The sequence below is a fragment of the Crocodylus siamensis genome, chromosome 1 (genome assembly GCF_052110815.1).
Source record: "Crocodylus siamensis isolate JL-2025a chromosome 1, ASM5211081v1, whole genome shotgun sequence".
Taxonomy (NCBI): domain Eukaryota; kingdom Metazoa; phylum Chordata; order Crocodylia; family Crocodylidae; genus Crocodylus; species Crocodylus siamensis.
The window spans coordinates 424,979,312-424,993,808 of NC_143395.1; the positions used below are offsets into that span (position 1 = coordinate 424,979,312).

General features: G+C 50.2%; 1 protein-coding gene across 2 annotated transcripts in view; it reads left to right on the forward strand.

Annotated features, from left to right (window-relative positions):
- Positions 1-965: 965 nt before the first annotated feature.
- Positions 966-14,497, forward strand: part of LOC149875736 (nuclear GTPase SLIP-GC-like) — a 67,119-nt gene continuing 53,587 nt past the window's right edge. For both annotated transcript variants that reach the window (XM_090031135.1, XM_090031136.1), the window contains exons 1-4: positions 966-1,046; positions 10,183-10,335; positions 12,844-12,945; positions 13,685-13,784. In XM_090031135.1, the coding sequence (XP_089887261.1) occupies positions 10,308-10,335; positions 12,844-12,945; positions 13,685-13,784 (230 nt within the window). In that variant the 5' untranslated portion in view covers positions 966-1,046; positions 10,183-10,307. The remainder of the gene's footprint in view (positions 1,047-10,182; positions 10,336-12,843; positions 12,946-13,684; positions 13,785-14,497) is intronic.

The following is a 14,497-nucleotide window of genomic DNA, read 5'->3' on the forward strand; positions in this document are numbered from 1 at the left end:
TTTCCCATTCGGCCTGGGACAAAGCGTATGTCCAGGCCCGTCTGTGTAGTGGTGAGGAGGCACTGGGGGATTTTTCCAGCTATTTCACCACGTAAACAAAACCACCCTAAGACTGATGGAGGCTGGAGACATCGCTCAGCAAACAGACTTGCATCCAGCTGTGTTGTGAACCTCTGCCCCTGGCAGACAGGCTGGGTCTGTTTGGAGTGTGGCATGGTGCTGGTGCCTAATGAGATGATGATGAGCTATGTGAGGAGCAAAACCTCTTCTAGGGATAAGATTTGCTCATGGGTCTTCCAACTTGGGGGGGCTACTGGTATATTTGTCTGTTGAGCACAAGGCTCAAGCTCTGTTCTTTATGAAGAAGAAGGACCTGCTGTGAAGACTGTGGAGGACAAGCTCCCTGCGAAACAGCAGTGCCCCTGTCATGGGCATTGCAAAGGATTGAACCAGGACCTCCAGAGTGAAGAAAATCCATCTCTGAGCTTGGCTGGAAGTGCTGAGACTTAATTATATCAGATCCAGACATCACACAATAGTGGATAACAGCTACGTCCAGGGCTTTGCTTGGATATGCCTCTAATCCCTAGTCCTTTTAGGAGCAAGTACATCTAGAGTATTTAGGCACTCTGCCTTATGGGTCAAATCCAGCACCAGTGCTTAACCAATTAAGCTGATTTTGCTAACTCTTGTGATTTTTCCACAGGCCTCACGATCTTTTGTATTGCTCCTGAAATCCAAGCTCCTCCAGTTATATGCAGTATGAACATCTTATTAATGACATACGAGAGCTGCCTGCAATCTCACTACTTTTTGTTTTGTTTCAAAAAAGAGCAAGCAAATAGCCAAAGCTCAAACTCTCGTTTTCAAAACCAGCCCCATGACCTTTCAAACGTTTGAGTTGCCAGGGCTTGCAGGAAGTGAGGAGGAGCCTGGCATGCAGTCAATTATTGAAGTACATTTAGTTTCATTTCTGCAGCTCAGAAAAAGGAGGAAGCAGCCATTGTCCAGAGGCTGCTCATTTCAGAGACAGTGGAATAATTTAGGTATGAGTCTATTGTTATTTTGGAGGAATAGGCTGTAAGTTACCCTCTTCTTGCTTGGTATAAGGGGTCTGGGGCTAAGCAAAGCGCCTTTTCTCACTAGGAGGGTGGTGAATCACTGGAACAGGATTTTTAAGGCCTTGCTCAGCAAAGCCCTGGCTGGAATGATCTAGAGGGTTGTGATTGATGGCAGTCACTCATCGTGGTGCCCTGTGACCAGTGGGGTCCCCCAAGGCTCTGTCCTGGGACTCATCCTGTTCAACATCTTCATTAATGATGTGGACATTGGAGTGAGGAGCGGATTGGCCAAGTTCGCTGATGACACCAAACTTTGGGGCAAAGCATCCACGCCAGAAGATAGGCGGGTGATCCAGGCTGACCTGGACAAGCTCAGCAAATGGGCAGACGAGAACCTCATGGTGTTTAACACCGAAAAATGCAAGGTTCTCCACCTTGGGAGGAAAAACCTGCAGCACCCTTATAGGCTCGGCAGTGCTACGTTGGTTAGCACTACAGAAGAAAAAGACTTGGGGGTCATCACTGACCACAAGATGAACATGAGCCTCCAGTGCGATCCTGCAGCTAGTAAAGCGACCAAAATGCTGGCGTGCATCTATAGATGCTTCTCGAGCAAATCCCGGGACGTCATTCTCCCCTTGTACTCGGCCTTGGTGAGGCCGCAGCTGGAGTCCTGCATCCAGTTTTGGGCTCCACAATTCAAAAAGGATGTGGAGAAGCTTGAGAGAGTCCAGAGGAGAGCCACGCGCATGATCAGAGGTCAGGAAAACAGATCTTACGACGACAGGCTGAGAGCCACGGGACTCTTTAGCCTGGAAAAGCGCAGGCTCAGGGCTGATCTGATGGCCACCTATAAGTTTATCAGGGGTGACCACCAGGATCTGGGGGAACGTCTGTTCACCAGAGCGCCCCAAGGGATGACGAGGTCGAACGGTCACAAACTCCTGCAAGACCGTTTCAGGCTGGACATAAGGAAGAATTTCTTTACTGTCCGAGCCCCCAAGGTCTGGGACAGTCTGCCAGCGGAGGTGGTTCAAGCACCTACATTGAACACCTTCAAGAGCAAATTGGATGCTTATCTTGCTGGGACCCTATGACCCCAGCTGACTTCCTGCCCTTTGGGCAGGGGGCTGGACTCGATCTCCCGAGGTCCCTTCCAGCCCTGATGTCTATGAAATCTATGAAATCTATTTAGTCCTGCTTTGAGCAGGGAGTTGGACTAGATGTAACCTCTGGAGATCTTCTCCAACCATCATTTTCTATGATTTGTCTATGATTTCTAAGAAATAGAGGGGATTTCTTGCTGGAATATGTGTAGGGTCTGGAATGATTTAAGGAGGAAGTCGCTGAGAGAAACTGCTTATTATCTAACCTAATTGTTCTCAAACTTTAGGCACGGGACAGACATTACTCATGTTTATGTGGTTTAAGTGATCAGAAACTGGTTTAAACCTGTAACAAAACAGACATTCCGTGTATATAAACCAGTTTCAAAATGGCGAAAACCAGTTTGAGATAAACCTGGTTGAATGTAGTATCAGACTTAAACCAGAGTCCTCCAGCATCCCAAATCAGTTAAGTTAAACCAGGAAGGGGCCTGGGACCAGCCATGACATAAACAGGTTTGAGCCAAATCAGCTTTGGCCATTTTGAAACTGGTTATGTGCACTGAATATCTGTTTTGTTATGGGTTTAAAACAATTTCTAATCACGTAAACTGGTTTATGTGTAATGTCTGTCCCGAGCCTAAAGGTTCCCTTCAGGGGACCTGTGGAACCAGTTTGGTGACTCTGGCCACTTGACCAGGAGTGGTGACCACCTTTAAATTTGTTGGTCTGCGTTAGGAGTGTTCAGATGCTGCTGCTTCTGGTTGGGACCAGGTGATGATGTCAGAAAAGTGATTTAAGGTGTGTTGAGGAGTCCGTGACCCCTTGCGGAGCCATACCAGGTGGGTGGCAAATGCTTAAATGCAACTTTTTTACAAAGCTAATAATGCTCTACATGTACAGGTCCATTGCCTTGCCATCTGCGAGAGGATGGGTATAAAGTTATTGTTATATTACAAGCACCTGCTGTGGTATTTCTTACAAACACAGCAAAACTACTAAGACATGGCTTGTAATAGCACGCAGAATCTTTAGGGAGGATTACTTTGTTAAGGAACCAGTATTTATAGTACCATTTACTGTTGTTATGGGTGCTTTTGCTAATAGAGGAATTATTAAATGAACCAAGGCCAAGACTAATGAGAGGAATACTCACACTGGGATGCTTGGGTAGTCGAGTACACACTCAGAAGTTTGAGAAGTTTAGGTTACTTGCGTAGGAATTGGTTATTTTTACAAGAATGTTATGAGGCCATTTTACATTTTGGTGAGGATTGATAGCTAGTAATTTAGGGGATGTCACTCGCCAAACCGAGGTCCCAATTCCACTTTTGGAATAGAATGATTGTTCCCCAGGGTTAGTACTTTTACTTTGGATGTAAGCTTGACTTGTCTTTGTGGTGGGGTCTGCACACTAAATTTCAAAGCTATTAGTGTAATACAGCTTATAGTGACTTGGGGGAGCACTGGACTTGTATATACATATTGTCCATTGACTGCTGCATTTCCGCAGCCGAAGGGGAGGTCCATGATGAGGTTTTGTTGGGATCAATACAGCAGGTTTCACGTGTGAGTGATGGATTTACGAATTCCTTTTGGTGATCTTGATTGCGGAGTGGGTGGTTAGTAGGACTTGGTATGGTCCTTTTCACGTTGGCTTTAGGCAACTTTTCCGTCGTGGAACACGGACCCACACGTAGTCGCTGGGACTAAAGGGGTGTATTTTGCAATCAGAGGGTACAGGTTGCTGAACGGCAGCATGACGCTGTGAAGTAGTAAGCTGCTTTTGCAAAGAAATCACATAATGGGTTAAATTTTCATCCTCCACTAGCAATTTTGTAGCTGGCGGAAGGAAACCACAGATAATGGGGGGTGGATGACCAAACAAAAACTTATAGGGAGATATTTTAACATTGGCTTTAGGCGCATTTTGCATAGCAAACAGGGCAAGGGGCAATGCCTTGGGCCACTTAAGCTGATTTTCCTAACACACTTTGCCTAGAAGGGTTTTTCGAGTTTGATTTGCTCTTTCTACTCCTCTAGATGATTGAGGGTTATAAGGGGTGTGAAGCTGCCTAGTGATTTCTAATCGTAAATTGTTTGTAAGACTTGGGAGGTGAAGGGACCTCCTTGATCTGAGTCGATGACTTGAGGTATGCCAAACCGCAGAATAATGTCCTTTAGAAGTGCATGAGCGACTTGCTGATGAGAGGCATGGGTGGCAGGAAACGCTTCCACCCAATGGGTGAGCTGATTCTGCACTATTAAGGCATATCTGTATCTTTGCACCAGGGAAGTTTGATGAAGTCTATTTGCAGTCTCTCAAATGGTTGATATGCCCAAGGTCGGCCCCCAGCTGGGGCTTTTCTCTCTGGGTCAGAGTTGAACGCTGGGCAAGTGGGGCAGACGCTGGTCACTTGTTTAGCCACTGCATGGATCCCAGGGGCAAACCAAACTTGGAGAATGGTTTTTGCTATGGCAGTTGCCCCATAATGACCTTGCCCATGGACTATTTGGCACGGGGGCTGCTGCAGTGTTTTAGGCAAGATGGGGCGGTTATTGCTAAAGTACCACAGTTCATCTTTTGAATAAGTCTCATAGAGATGTTTCCAGTCTTTTTCTTCTCCTTTGCATGCTTGCTCATATCTTTCTAAGGCTCTGGGTTTCTCCCACACAGGAGCGAGGGCGCTGAGACTTATGGGTCGCTGAGCGGCGGTTTTGGCAGCAGCATCTGCCCGCTCATTTCCTCTAGCTTCAGGTGTGCTCCTGCCAGTGTGTGTGGCAACATGTATTACGGCTATTTGTCTGGGTTTCTGAACGGCTTTCAGGAGCTCAGAAACCTGAGAGGAGTTTGCTATTTTTGATTTGGAGGAAGTAATGAAGCCTCGCTGTTTTTATAATTGCCTGGTGGAGTGGCAAATCCCAAATGCATACCGACAGTCAGTGCATACATTTAAAGTCATCCCGGATGCTAGTTCACATGCATGAGTTAAAGCAATCAGTTCAGCTGCTTGTGCACTTAGTTGGGGAGATAAGGGCTTTGCTTCAACGATGATGAAGTCAGTGACAACCGCATACCCAGTTCGACGAACTCCAACTTTTATATAGGAGGACCCATCTACATAGAAGACTAAGTCAGGATTGTTTAGGGGCACATCAGTGAGGTCGTCTCGGGGCTTCTTTATCATGTGAATGGCGGTGCAGCAGTCGTGATGTCGCTCTTTATTCCCGGGATGAGGCAAAAGCGAGGCCGGGTTGAGGCTAGTACAGCGTGAGATGCGCACGTTCTTGGCAGGTAACAGAGTTACTTTGTACCGGGCTAAACGCTGGTGAGAGAAGGCTTGAGTCTTTTTTTTTAGTCATTAGGGCTTTGACTTTGTGAGGAACCCTGACTTCGAACGGGCACCCCATGACTAGCTCTTTCGATCGCTCAACAAGCAGTGGTGCCGCTGCAATGGCACGCAGACCGCTGACTGCCCCTCTTGCCGCTGGATTTAAGGCGGCAGAGTAATAAGCGATCGGGCGTAGCTGAGGTCCCAGTTTCTGGGTCAGGACTCCTGAAGCTACGCCCCATCTCTCGTGGACAAACAACACAAACGGCTTCTCGTAGCTGGGGAGTCCTAGAGCAGGGGCTTGCGATAGCTGGTGTTTAACTTGGAGAAAAGCGTGGTCTAGCTCCGGGGCCAGTGACCCACTTCCGGTTCCCCCTTCCGAGTGGTCTCTGCCGGAGGCTTAACCATCTCTCCATAAGCAGGGATCCACGGCCAGCAAAATTCGGCCGTTCCTAAAAAGGCTCGCATATGTCTTTTGGTGGTAGGCTTTGCAAGTCTTTTATAGCCTTTACCCTTCCATCAGACGATTCCCGCAGTCCCTCTGAGATCACAGGCCCCAGGTATGTAGCCTTCTTTTGGCAATATTGTAACTTTTCTGGGGATACTTTACGTCCTCTTTCAGCTAATCCTTTTAATAGTTTTAAAGTCCGTCCGCAGTTTACTTGAGTCCGTGATGCTAGTAGTAGGTCATCTACATACTGTACGAGCACCGTATCTGAGGTAAGTACGATACCTTGTAGGTCTCTCGTCAGGATTTGGCTGAAAATAGTAGGACTTTTGGTGTATCCTTGGGGAAGTTGCGTCCAGGTTAAATGTTGTTTTTCTTCTAAGTGAAGGCAAAAAGGTATTGAGACTGGGCTGTAACTGGGATTGAAAAGAAGGCAGCACACAAATTAATTACTGTGAATTGGGTGGCCCACCATGGGATGAAGGTAACAGTAGTGGCAGGGTTAGGAACTACGGCAGCTCTGGGAATCACATAATCATTTATAGCACGTAGGTTTTGCACAAAACAATAAACAGGCTTGCCATCCTTTCCTAGTTTAGGTTTCCTGACTGGTAACATGGGGGTATTGCAAGGACACTGACACTCCACTAAGATCCTTTTTCTGATGTATTCATTTATCAGGGGTTGCAAACTCTTTTCTACTTTTTTATTCAGCGGGTACTGGGGCACACAAGGCGGGACTCCCCCCTTGGTTTGAATAACAGCCGGAGTGGCAGACTTCAGCGGTCCTGCATCGGTGGCCTCCCAGCCCCACAGTGTGGCTGGCAATCGTTGTAGTTCCACCGGGAAATTTCTCTTTCCCCCCCCCAAGGCCAATGGCCCGGCGAAACAAGGCAGTTTGTCGATTGGTAATTCTAAAGTTATTCCCTCCGGACTACAGCATAGAGTGGCCCTCAGCTTACACACTGGTCCCGTCCTAACAAATTCACAGGAGCCCGGGCAGACAACAAAAAGGAGTGTTCACACGACAAGGGTCCCACTTGGACTCGAGCAGGGGCGCTCCTGCTAGTTTTGAACAATTCTCCCCCCACTCCCATCACATTCTTGGTTCCTTCTTCAATTAGACCTGCACGCTCAGGAGTTGTAGATAACATAGACATAGTAGCGCCGGTGTCAATTAAACAATCATATCCCTCATGGCGGACCCCACTTACCCGACGCCCAGACCAAGCCCTCCAAATGGTGACAAACTCACCTATTCCGGCTGGGAAGGTTGGTCCGAACGACGAGCAGCCGGGTCAGCACACAAGGGGTCCCACCCGGGTCGCCAAATTGTTGAGGAGTCCGTGACCCCTTCGGAGCTGTTCCCAAGGACGCAGAGTCGCTGTCTGTCTCAAATTTTATTCAGCATGCTGGGCACCCTGAGCAAGCGCAGAGGCCCCGAATAAAACTGTTAGAGGCAATTTATAGTTTATAGTTAAGATGTGTGCGCAGGTGGGAATTTTCCACTGAGCTAGAAAACAAGGTATCAGGTCAGTTTGAGAAACCCGTAGTTGGTTAAAACCGGTTTGTTTGTTTTTTGGCTACAGGCTTGTTTTTGGAACGCTAGCTAATAGGGAGGGGGCTACATCCTTGATTGCTTCACACTTCAAGGCAACTAGGATTTAGTCATTCCGGAGTCTTATCAGGCTGTGTCCTTAAAGTGCTGAGTCTGCTTTGTAGTTAATTTCTACACTATTATCTATGGTCTTGCTAATTAATTTCTACAGGTGCAGGCCAGCCGGGCAGGGTCTTTTTTCTGTTCCTGGGGCTGTTGAAACCTCCTTTTTTCTGCTCCTGGTGGTCACCCCTGATAAACTTATAGGTGGCCATCAGATCACCCCGAGCCTGCACTTTTCCAGGCTAAAGAGTCCCACGGCTCTCAGCCTGTCATTGTAAGATCTGTTTTCCTGAGCTCTGATCATGCGCATGGCTCTCCTCTGTACTCAGTTACTACCAGTTTGACTATAAAAGTTACTTACTGCTAAGTATATGAAATATATAATGGCTGGTGGGAGTCCGTTCCAGGCCTTGGGGGCTCAGGCAGTAAAGAAGTTTTTCCTTATGTCCAACCTAAAACGGTCTTGGAGGAATTTGTGACCATTGGACCTTGTCATCCCTTGGGGCGCTCTAGTGAACAGGCATTCCCCCAGATCCTGATGCACACCCCTGATGTAAGTGTAAGCTCAGCACTGGATGAGCTAAGTTTAAATCAGGCAGCTATGAACCCTTTTTAACCTCCCCAAATGTCTGTACTTAGTACTTGGCCTCTGGCTTCGCATCATTTTTAAAGTAGAGCCAGAAGAAGCATAGACCAGGGTGTGCCAAGTCTTTAAAGGCATTATTGCTGATTAACTCATAGATTTCATAGACATTAGGGCTGGAAGGGACCTCGGGAGATCATCGAGTCCAGCCCCCTGCCCAAAGGGCAGGAAGTCAGCTGGGGTCATAGGATCCCAGCAAGATAAGCATCCAGTGAGAAGGGAAAGGTTTAGCACTTGAGGGCTTGAACTAAATACATTTTGCTTTTTGAGCATTAGGCTGGCTTGTTTCTGGAGAGAGCCTCTTAGGCCTGTACTACAAGTTTTTCCCCCATACCTGTGCTGGCAGGGGCCTAAGGATGCCAGCTCTGTCCACAAGAGACACCAGAGCAGACCCAGTTAGGCCTGCATTGAATGGCGTTGCTCATTGCTCTCACAGCGGCTGCAATGTGCTGCGTTGGGGAAGAGCATGGTTTTGCCTGGATAGGCTGCCTCTGTGCTAGCTTTGCTGTTTCCTTCCCAGGATAGTGATCCTGGCAAAGTGCTCCTTGTCCAGACCTGACTTCCCTTTTCTGCCTCTGCTTGGTTAGTTCATTGGTTGCTGCAGCAAAGATTGTACCTGGCTTCCTTCCCCTTTCTTTTCCACCCCTGTGCAAGCCTCCCTGCTTCCTGGGAGATGCTACCCCTCAAAGACATCAGGATTCTGCCATGGGGCATTGAGGGAGAACGTCCTGGCAGGTCTATGAAGGCTTGTACTCAGGGATTCAGCGTGGCTTTTTCCTTCTCGCACAAGCTGTTGAAGCAGCTGGAGAACCTGTGGTCTCCTTGGGACTGACCTCCTGTGTTACCCAGGCTGTAGAACTGCACACAGTGATCCCTGCTCTGGCAGTCCCACATGCTTGCCATTAACTCACACAAACAGTCCTGCTGGCTGGGCAGTCCAGACCCCTATTCCACAGCTTCTTGGTGTGAAGCTACAGGGCACTACAGGCCTGCATTCGTGGCCAGCCATCCGGCCAGCTTTTGCCAGCGAGGGGCCTACATGAATTCCCTAAGGCCAGGGGTCCCTTGACAGCTTCTCCTTAGCTGAGAGATCTCTTAATTACTGTATCTTTCTATTCAAATCTCAGGGAGCATGTGTAGTGTGCAAATGACTTCCTTCCTCAGTGCTGTAGCAAGTGGGGGAAAACGGGGTGACTGTCCCGGGCGCTGAAGAGAAGGGGGCGCCAACAGGTGCTGCCCAGCTGGGTTAGGGTGCTGGACAGAGCTGTCAGTGGCTCATTGGGGCTGGGGGAGGGAAGGGTGGCTCCGCTCCTCTGTGTACTCCTGGCAAGCATCGGGGCTGGGGGGGGCATATGCCCCCTGTACGAGAGCGGGCTGCTGCTGTGAGTTTTGGTGCCAAACTTTGGTGCTTTTAAACTGTTCCTCCTGATATGGAGCTGCCTATTAGGTCACGTCTCCTTCTTGATTCCATGGGGGGGAACCCCTTCCTGTTTGGATTTGGGGAGTATGATCTTCCACAAGGTATTGACCATGTCATAGCCTTCAGAGTTTGGGTGGTGCTGGGCTTGTTCTGATTCAGCTGCCAGGGGAGCCACCACAGGAGACATCTTTGGTGTGAACAGGATAAATTGTCCTGAGCTGTGGCCTTTGCCAGTGCAGGTCACCTGGGGTCCAAACAGGGGAGCAACGCCACAAGTACAAGGAACAGCTTTCTCTGCATGTATGAAAGGGCTTGCACTGATGCAGCCATGCTGTAGCCTGGAGTGGTGAAGTCCCCCATGCAGATGGGACCATAGTGTGGTCAGGCTCCAAGCATCCCATGTAACAAGGGAAGTGCTGAGCTGAGTGAGAACAGCACCAGCCAGGGCCTGCTGGCTTAAACACAAAACAGACAGGCTGAAGAAGGCAATGGCAACCTGTTCTTTCCCTCAGAAACCCTGATATCCTGCTGGGTCACTCTCACCACGTTCCAGTCTGAATACTTCCTGGCCTCAAAGGGCAGGAACAGCCCAGCGTGAACCAGCACCCCCTGATCACTTTGGAGATCATCTGGTAGGATGGCAAGCAATGCACCTGAATTCCCAGGTAAGAATGTGCCCTTTATGGTGGTCAAGGTAGCACACGGAGGGAGAGAGCTGCCCAGCTGTCTGCATTGATTTATGTGGGCTAAAGTTTGCATCCAGTTCCATTGCTAACCCTTCCCTCTCTCTTGCTCATCATAACATTCAGTAATGGGAAACTGTGCACGCTTGGTCTGAGACCAGAGGAAAGGGTTGGAGGTACAAGAACAAGTCATTTTGCCCGGGGTGGCCAACCTGCAGCTCAGATGCCACGAGTGACAGGAGCAGCCTCTGTGTGTGGCATGTGGTAGCTCAGCAGGGTGCAGGCAGCACAGCAGCAGACAGGGCAGAAAGCCAAGATGCAGAATGGGCAGAGAGCACAGGGGGAGAAGCAGAACAGATGGGGAGCACAGAGCTGGGAGCAGAAAGCAGAGCAGCAGATCAGAGAGTGGTAGGCACTTGAGAAGGGTGTGGGACTAGTTAGGCCCCACTGGTTTATTCCCTCTCAGCCATCTTGGCCTGAATCCCTTGGTGCTTTGGCCCACACTGTACAAAAGAGCAGAGGACATGTTCTGTGCCCTGCTCTTTGCCCGTCTCATCCTTGCAGGGTGCAAGTTCTTAGCACCCGTGAGTATAGCATGTAGTACGGGGCCTCGATCTTGGCCTACAAGTGCTGGTGTGTGCAAGAAACCACTATGGGCTTGGGCACAGAAACAGACTGGTGTCCCCTGATGCCCTCTGTAATGAGCAGGCATCCTGGTTTTTGCTGATAAACCCCCACCCCCCCATATTCTCTGATCAAAAAAACAAACAAACCCCAAATCCACACTTTTCCATGATTAGTGGTGTCTCACTTTAATCACAGAAAAAATGTGGATTTGGGGTTATTTTTTAAATCAGAATATGGGATTTTGTCTTCTTAAATCAGAGAAAACTAGGTTCCCTGGTGAAAAGCTGCCAAGTATCTTACTCAGCCTTGTTGCTCAAGCCATCTGTAGGCAAGTCATGCTAACACAGGGATGGGCAAAATACCACCTGCCAAGCACTTTCATCTGGCCTGCAGGGCCCCCCAACAAATTGTGCCCTGCTCAGCCCATGTGCCCACGTGTACACACAGCTCCAAAAACATACCCTATCGTCTGGCTCCTACCCTCATGGGTGGTAGGGCCTGGCCATCCAGCATGCAGCTTCTGTGGTGGGCTGCTGCTGCCACTGCTGTAGCCCGCAGGGACCTGCTCCACTTCCCTGGTCTCCTGCTTGCTCCAGGCAGCAGGTGGGGAAGCAGCAGGGGTGGGGCTGCAGCTAGGTGGGAGTGAGGAGCCCATGCCCAAGTGGACAGGGGGAGGTGGCAGCGTGGAGCTGGGGTGAGCAGTGTGTGGGAGTGCAGACCCCTCTGTGCAGTGTTGTCAGGCAGTGGCAGCAGCAGCAGAAGCTGCAGGTGGGGCACTCAGGGCACAGGCACCTGGTATCGTGTGGCTCTGGCCAGTGCTGCACATTGCAGCCAGGGGCGCAGCCTCCGAGTGAGCTGCCTGCATCGCTGGCACTCCCTGCCACTCACATTCATCCCCTGCACTCGCACAGCACAGGAGGGAAGCCCCACGTGCTGGAGCCAGCTGCTTTCCATGCCGGGGCTGCACTGCAGGGAAGGGAAGCCCCAGGTGCCTTCCCCTGTGGGGCAGGGAAAGCAGTCAGCTCCAGTGTCTGCGGCTTCTCTCTGGTGCCGTGCAGCCCTGGCAGGGAAGGCAGCCGGCTCTAACACATGGGGCTTTCCTCCCTGCTGTGCGAGTGCAGGGGCTGCGCACGAGTGGCAGGGAGTGCCAGCAATATCGGTGGTCTGGAGGAAGCTGTGCCCCTTGCTGCGATAAACAGCACTGGCTGGAGCAAATCCCCGCCAGACACTAGTGACCTGAACACCCTGAGCGCCCTGCCTGCTGCTGCTGTGCCACGGGGAGAGCGGGGGGGGGCACAGCCCCCCATTCTCCCTCACATCCACACCCTGCCCCCACAACCCTCCACATATCCTGCCACACACACATACCTCCCACACCCCACCGTACATACCCACACATACCATGCACATACATATCACGTACACACATACCCACACTCTACTATACACCCCCCCACAATATACAAAACTAAGAATTTGGTTTTAAATTATTATGAAAAAACCTCTATATACACTGTGCAAGCAGAAATAATGGCAAAAGTATTTTCTGTAATAAAATTAAACTATGTTATGGTCGGTGTTTGACTTTTAGCGTATCATTTGGATTTTTTTCTGGTTCTAAGATGGCAGCCCCCCATGGACTACTCCCGGGGGCAAGGAGAAGGGCTTCTGGTGGCAAAGTTTGGGAATTAGGGGGTAGGACTTCCGATCCCAAGATGACAACAAGGGGGCGGGGCAACTTTCAAGGGGCGGAGCTACCCATGAGGCCCTTGACAGCTCACCAAAACTCATGAAGCTGCCCTCTGCTGGAAATAACTGTCCACCCCTGCACTAACAGGGCACTTTTGCTCTTTACCTGCCAAGGTGCCCACCAGGGAGATGCAGGAGAAACACCCACAAAGAAAAAGAGAAGGACCCTCAAGTACCAAAGCTTTTTGGTGGAGGAGAAAGAGCGCCTGATGCAGTGTGAGTATGGAAATCTGCCAGGCCCTGCGAACCTTAGGGGACTGTGCCAGGGTCACACCTGAAAGACACAGGGGTGGCGGAGGACAAATCTGGACCTCCTCTCCATGAGGTGGAAAGGACAGAGGCCACTCTTCTTCCAGGGGGTTGTGGTGTAGGGCTGCACTCGCTCACCTCCATGTGGCTGCGCTGCTCTGTGCCACGGACAGGGTCATCTCAGAGCCCCAGAACAGACTGGCGCTGCCCACGCATAGGTGCCCCATCCAAGGGACCCTCCACGAAGGCTTGTCTAGGGAAGGCAGCACCTCTCCCTTGAGCTTGTCCCACTGCTTGGCATCCAGCAGAAGCACCAATTGGAGTTTGGCCACAGCTAACACAGGACCTTGCTTTTAAATGTACTCTGAATGAGGCTGCATTGGCACAGCCACCCTTGGGAGCATACTGGGGCTTGGAGGGAGGCAAGAGCTTCTGCTGATTGGCACCAAGTATTTGCTTACGCTTCTCTTAAAAGTTTGACAGATTCTGCAGACTCTCTCCAGACTGTTTCAATGGTGATGTACTGCAGCACTTAGTGAGCTCCTCCTAAATCAGCCTAAATCACCCTTTGTTTTACTTTAGTCCATGCTGAATTGGGAAGTCTCCCATCCTCGCACTGAGCTGTTGAACTGGTGTGATCCAGCCACATCCCAGATGGATGGGGGCAGCTGTAGGTCTGACAACGGGATGATATTCTCTTTTGCAGATGAAAAGTTGGAATCCAGGACAAGGAAAATCCTGAAGGACTCAACTATGGCCAAATTCTTTTCAAATTTGCGTTGCATGCCAGAGGCCTCTTATATCCTGTGAGTCTGCAGCCCAGTGTCTTCCCCATAGCTTGAGGGATTTGGAGACTAGTCGGTAGTCACGCAGGTCTCACTGCCCTGCCCTGGGGGAAGATCCATGTCATAGCAGGCAGATCTACCTCTGAACTCCTGCTGTGGACTTGAACTCTCACTCCGTGTCTGGTTCCTGACACCTGCCAGCATCAGCTGCCCTTTTAGAGGAAGTGCAAGACCCTGTGGTTAGGCCATCCCTGTTGCAGAGAGGCTACATTCCTCTGCCTGCTGGCCCTGCGCATCTGCTAGAAGAGGGGATGCAGCCCCACAATGTGCCACCTTCTCACCATCATGCTTCCCCGAGGTCCAGGAGGTGACTGAAGCCTGCAGCCGGGGGTGAGCAAAGGGTGGGCAATGCATGATTGCAACAGGGCATGATCGCCTGCAGTTGTGGTCTTACTTAACTCCCTGGTGAGACTCCCAGACAGGAATCAGGCTCCACATCCTTTTCCAAATTCAGTGAACAGTCTTGTCTTCCCCACTGTATCCCATTAGAGAGCCAAACCTTACCCTGAACTTCAAGGGCAGCAGGTCTGATCCAGTGTCAATGGGAAAGGGTCAATCACTGACTCCAGGGGGAGGGGTTTGCATCAGGCCCAGAGCAGACTGGGCCTCTGCCATTCTCCACTTAATGGGTCCTTTTGAGTGTATTATCAATGGGAGCATTTCTGTTGATGAAG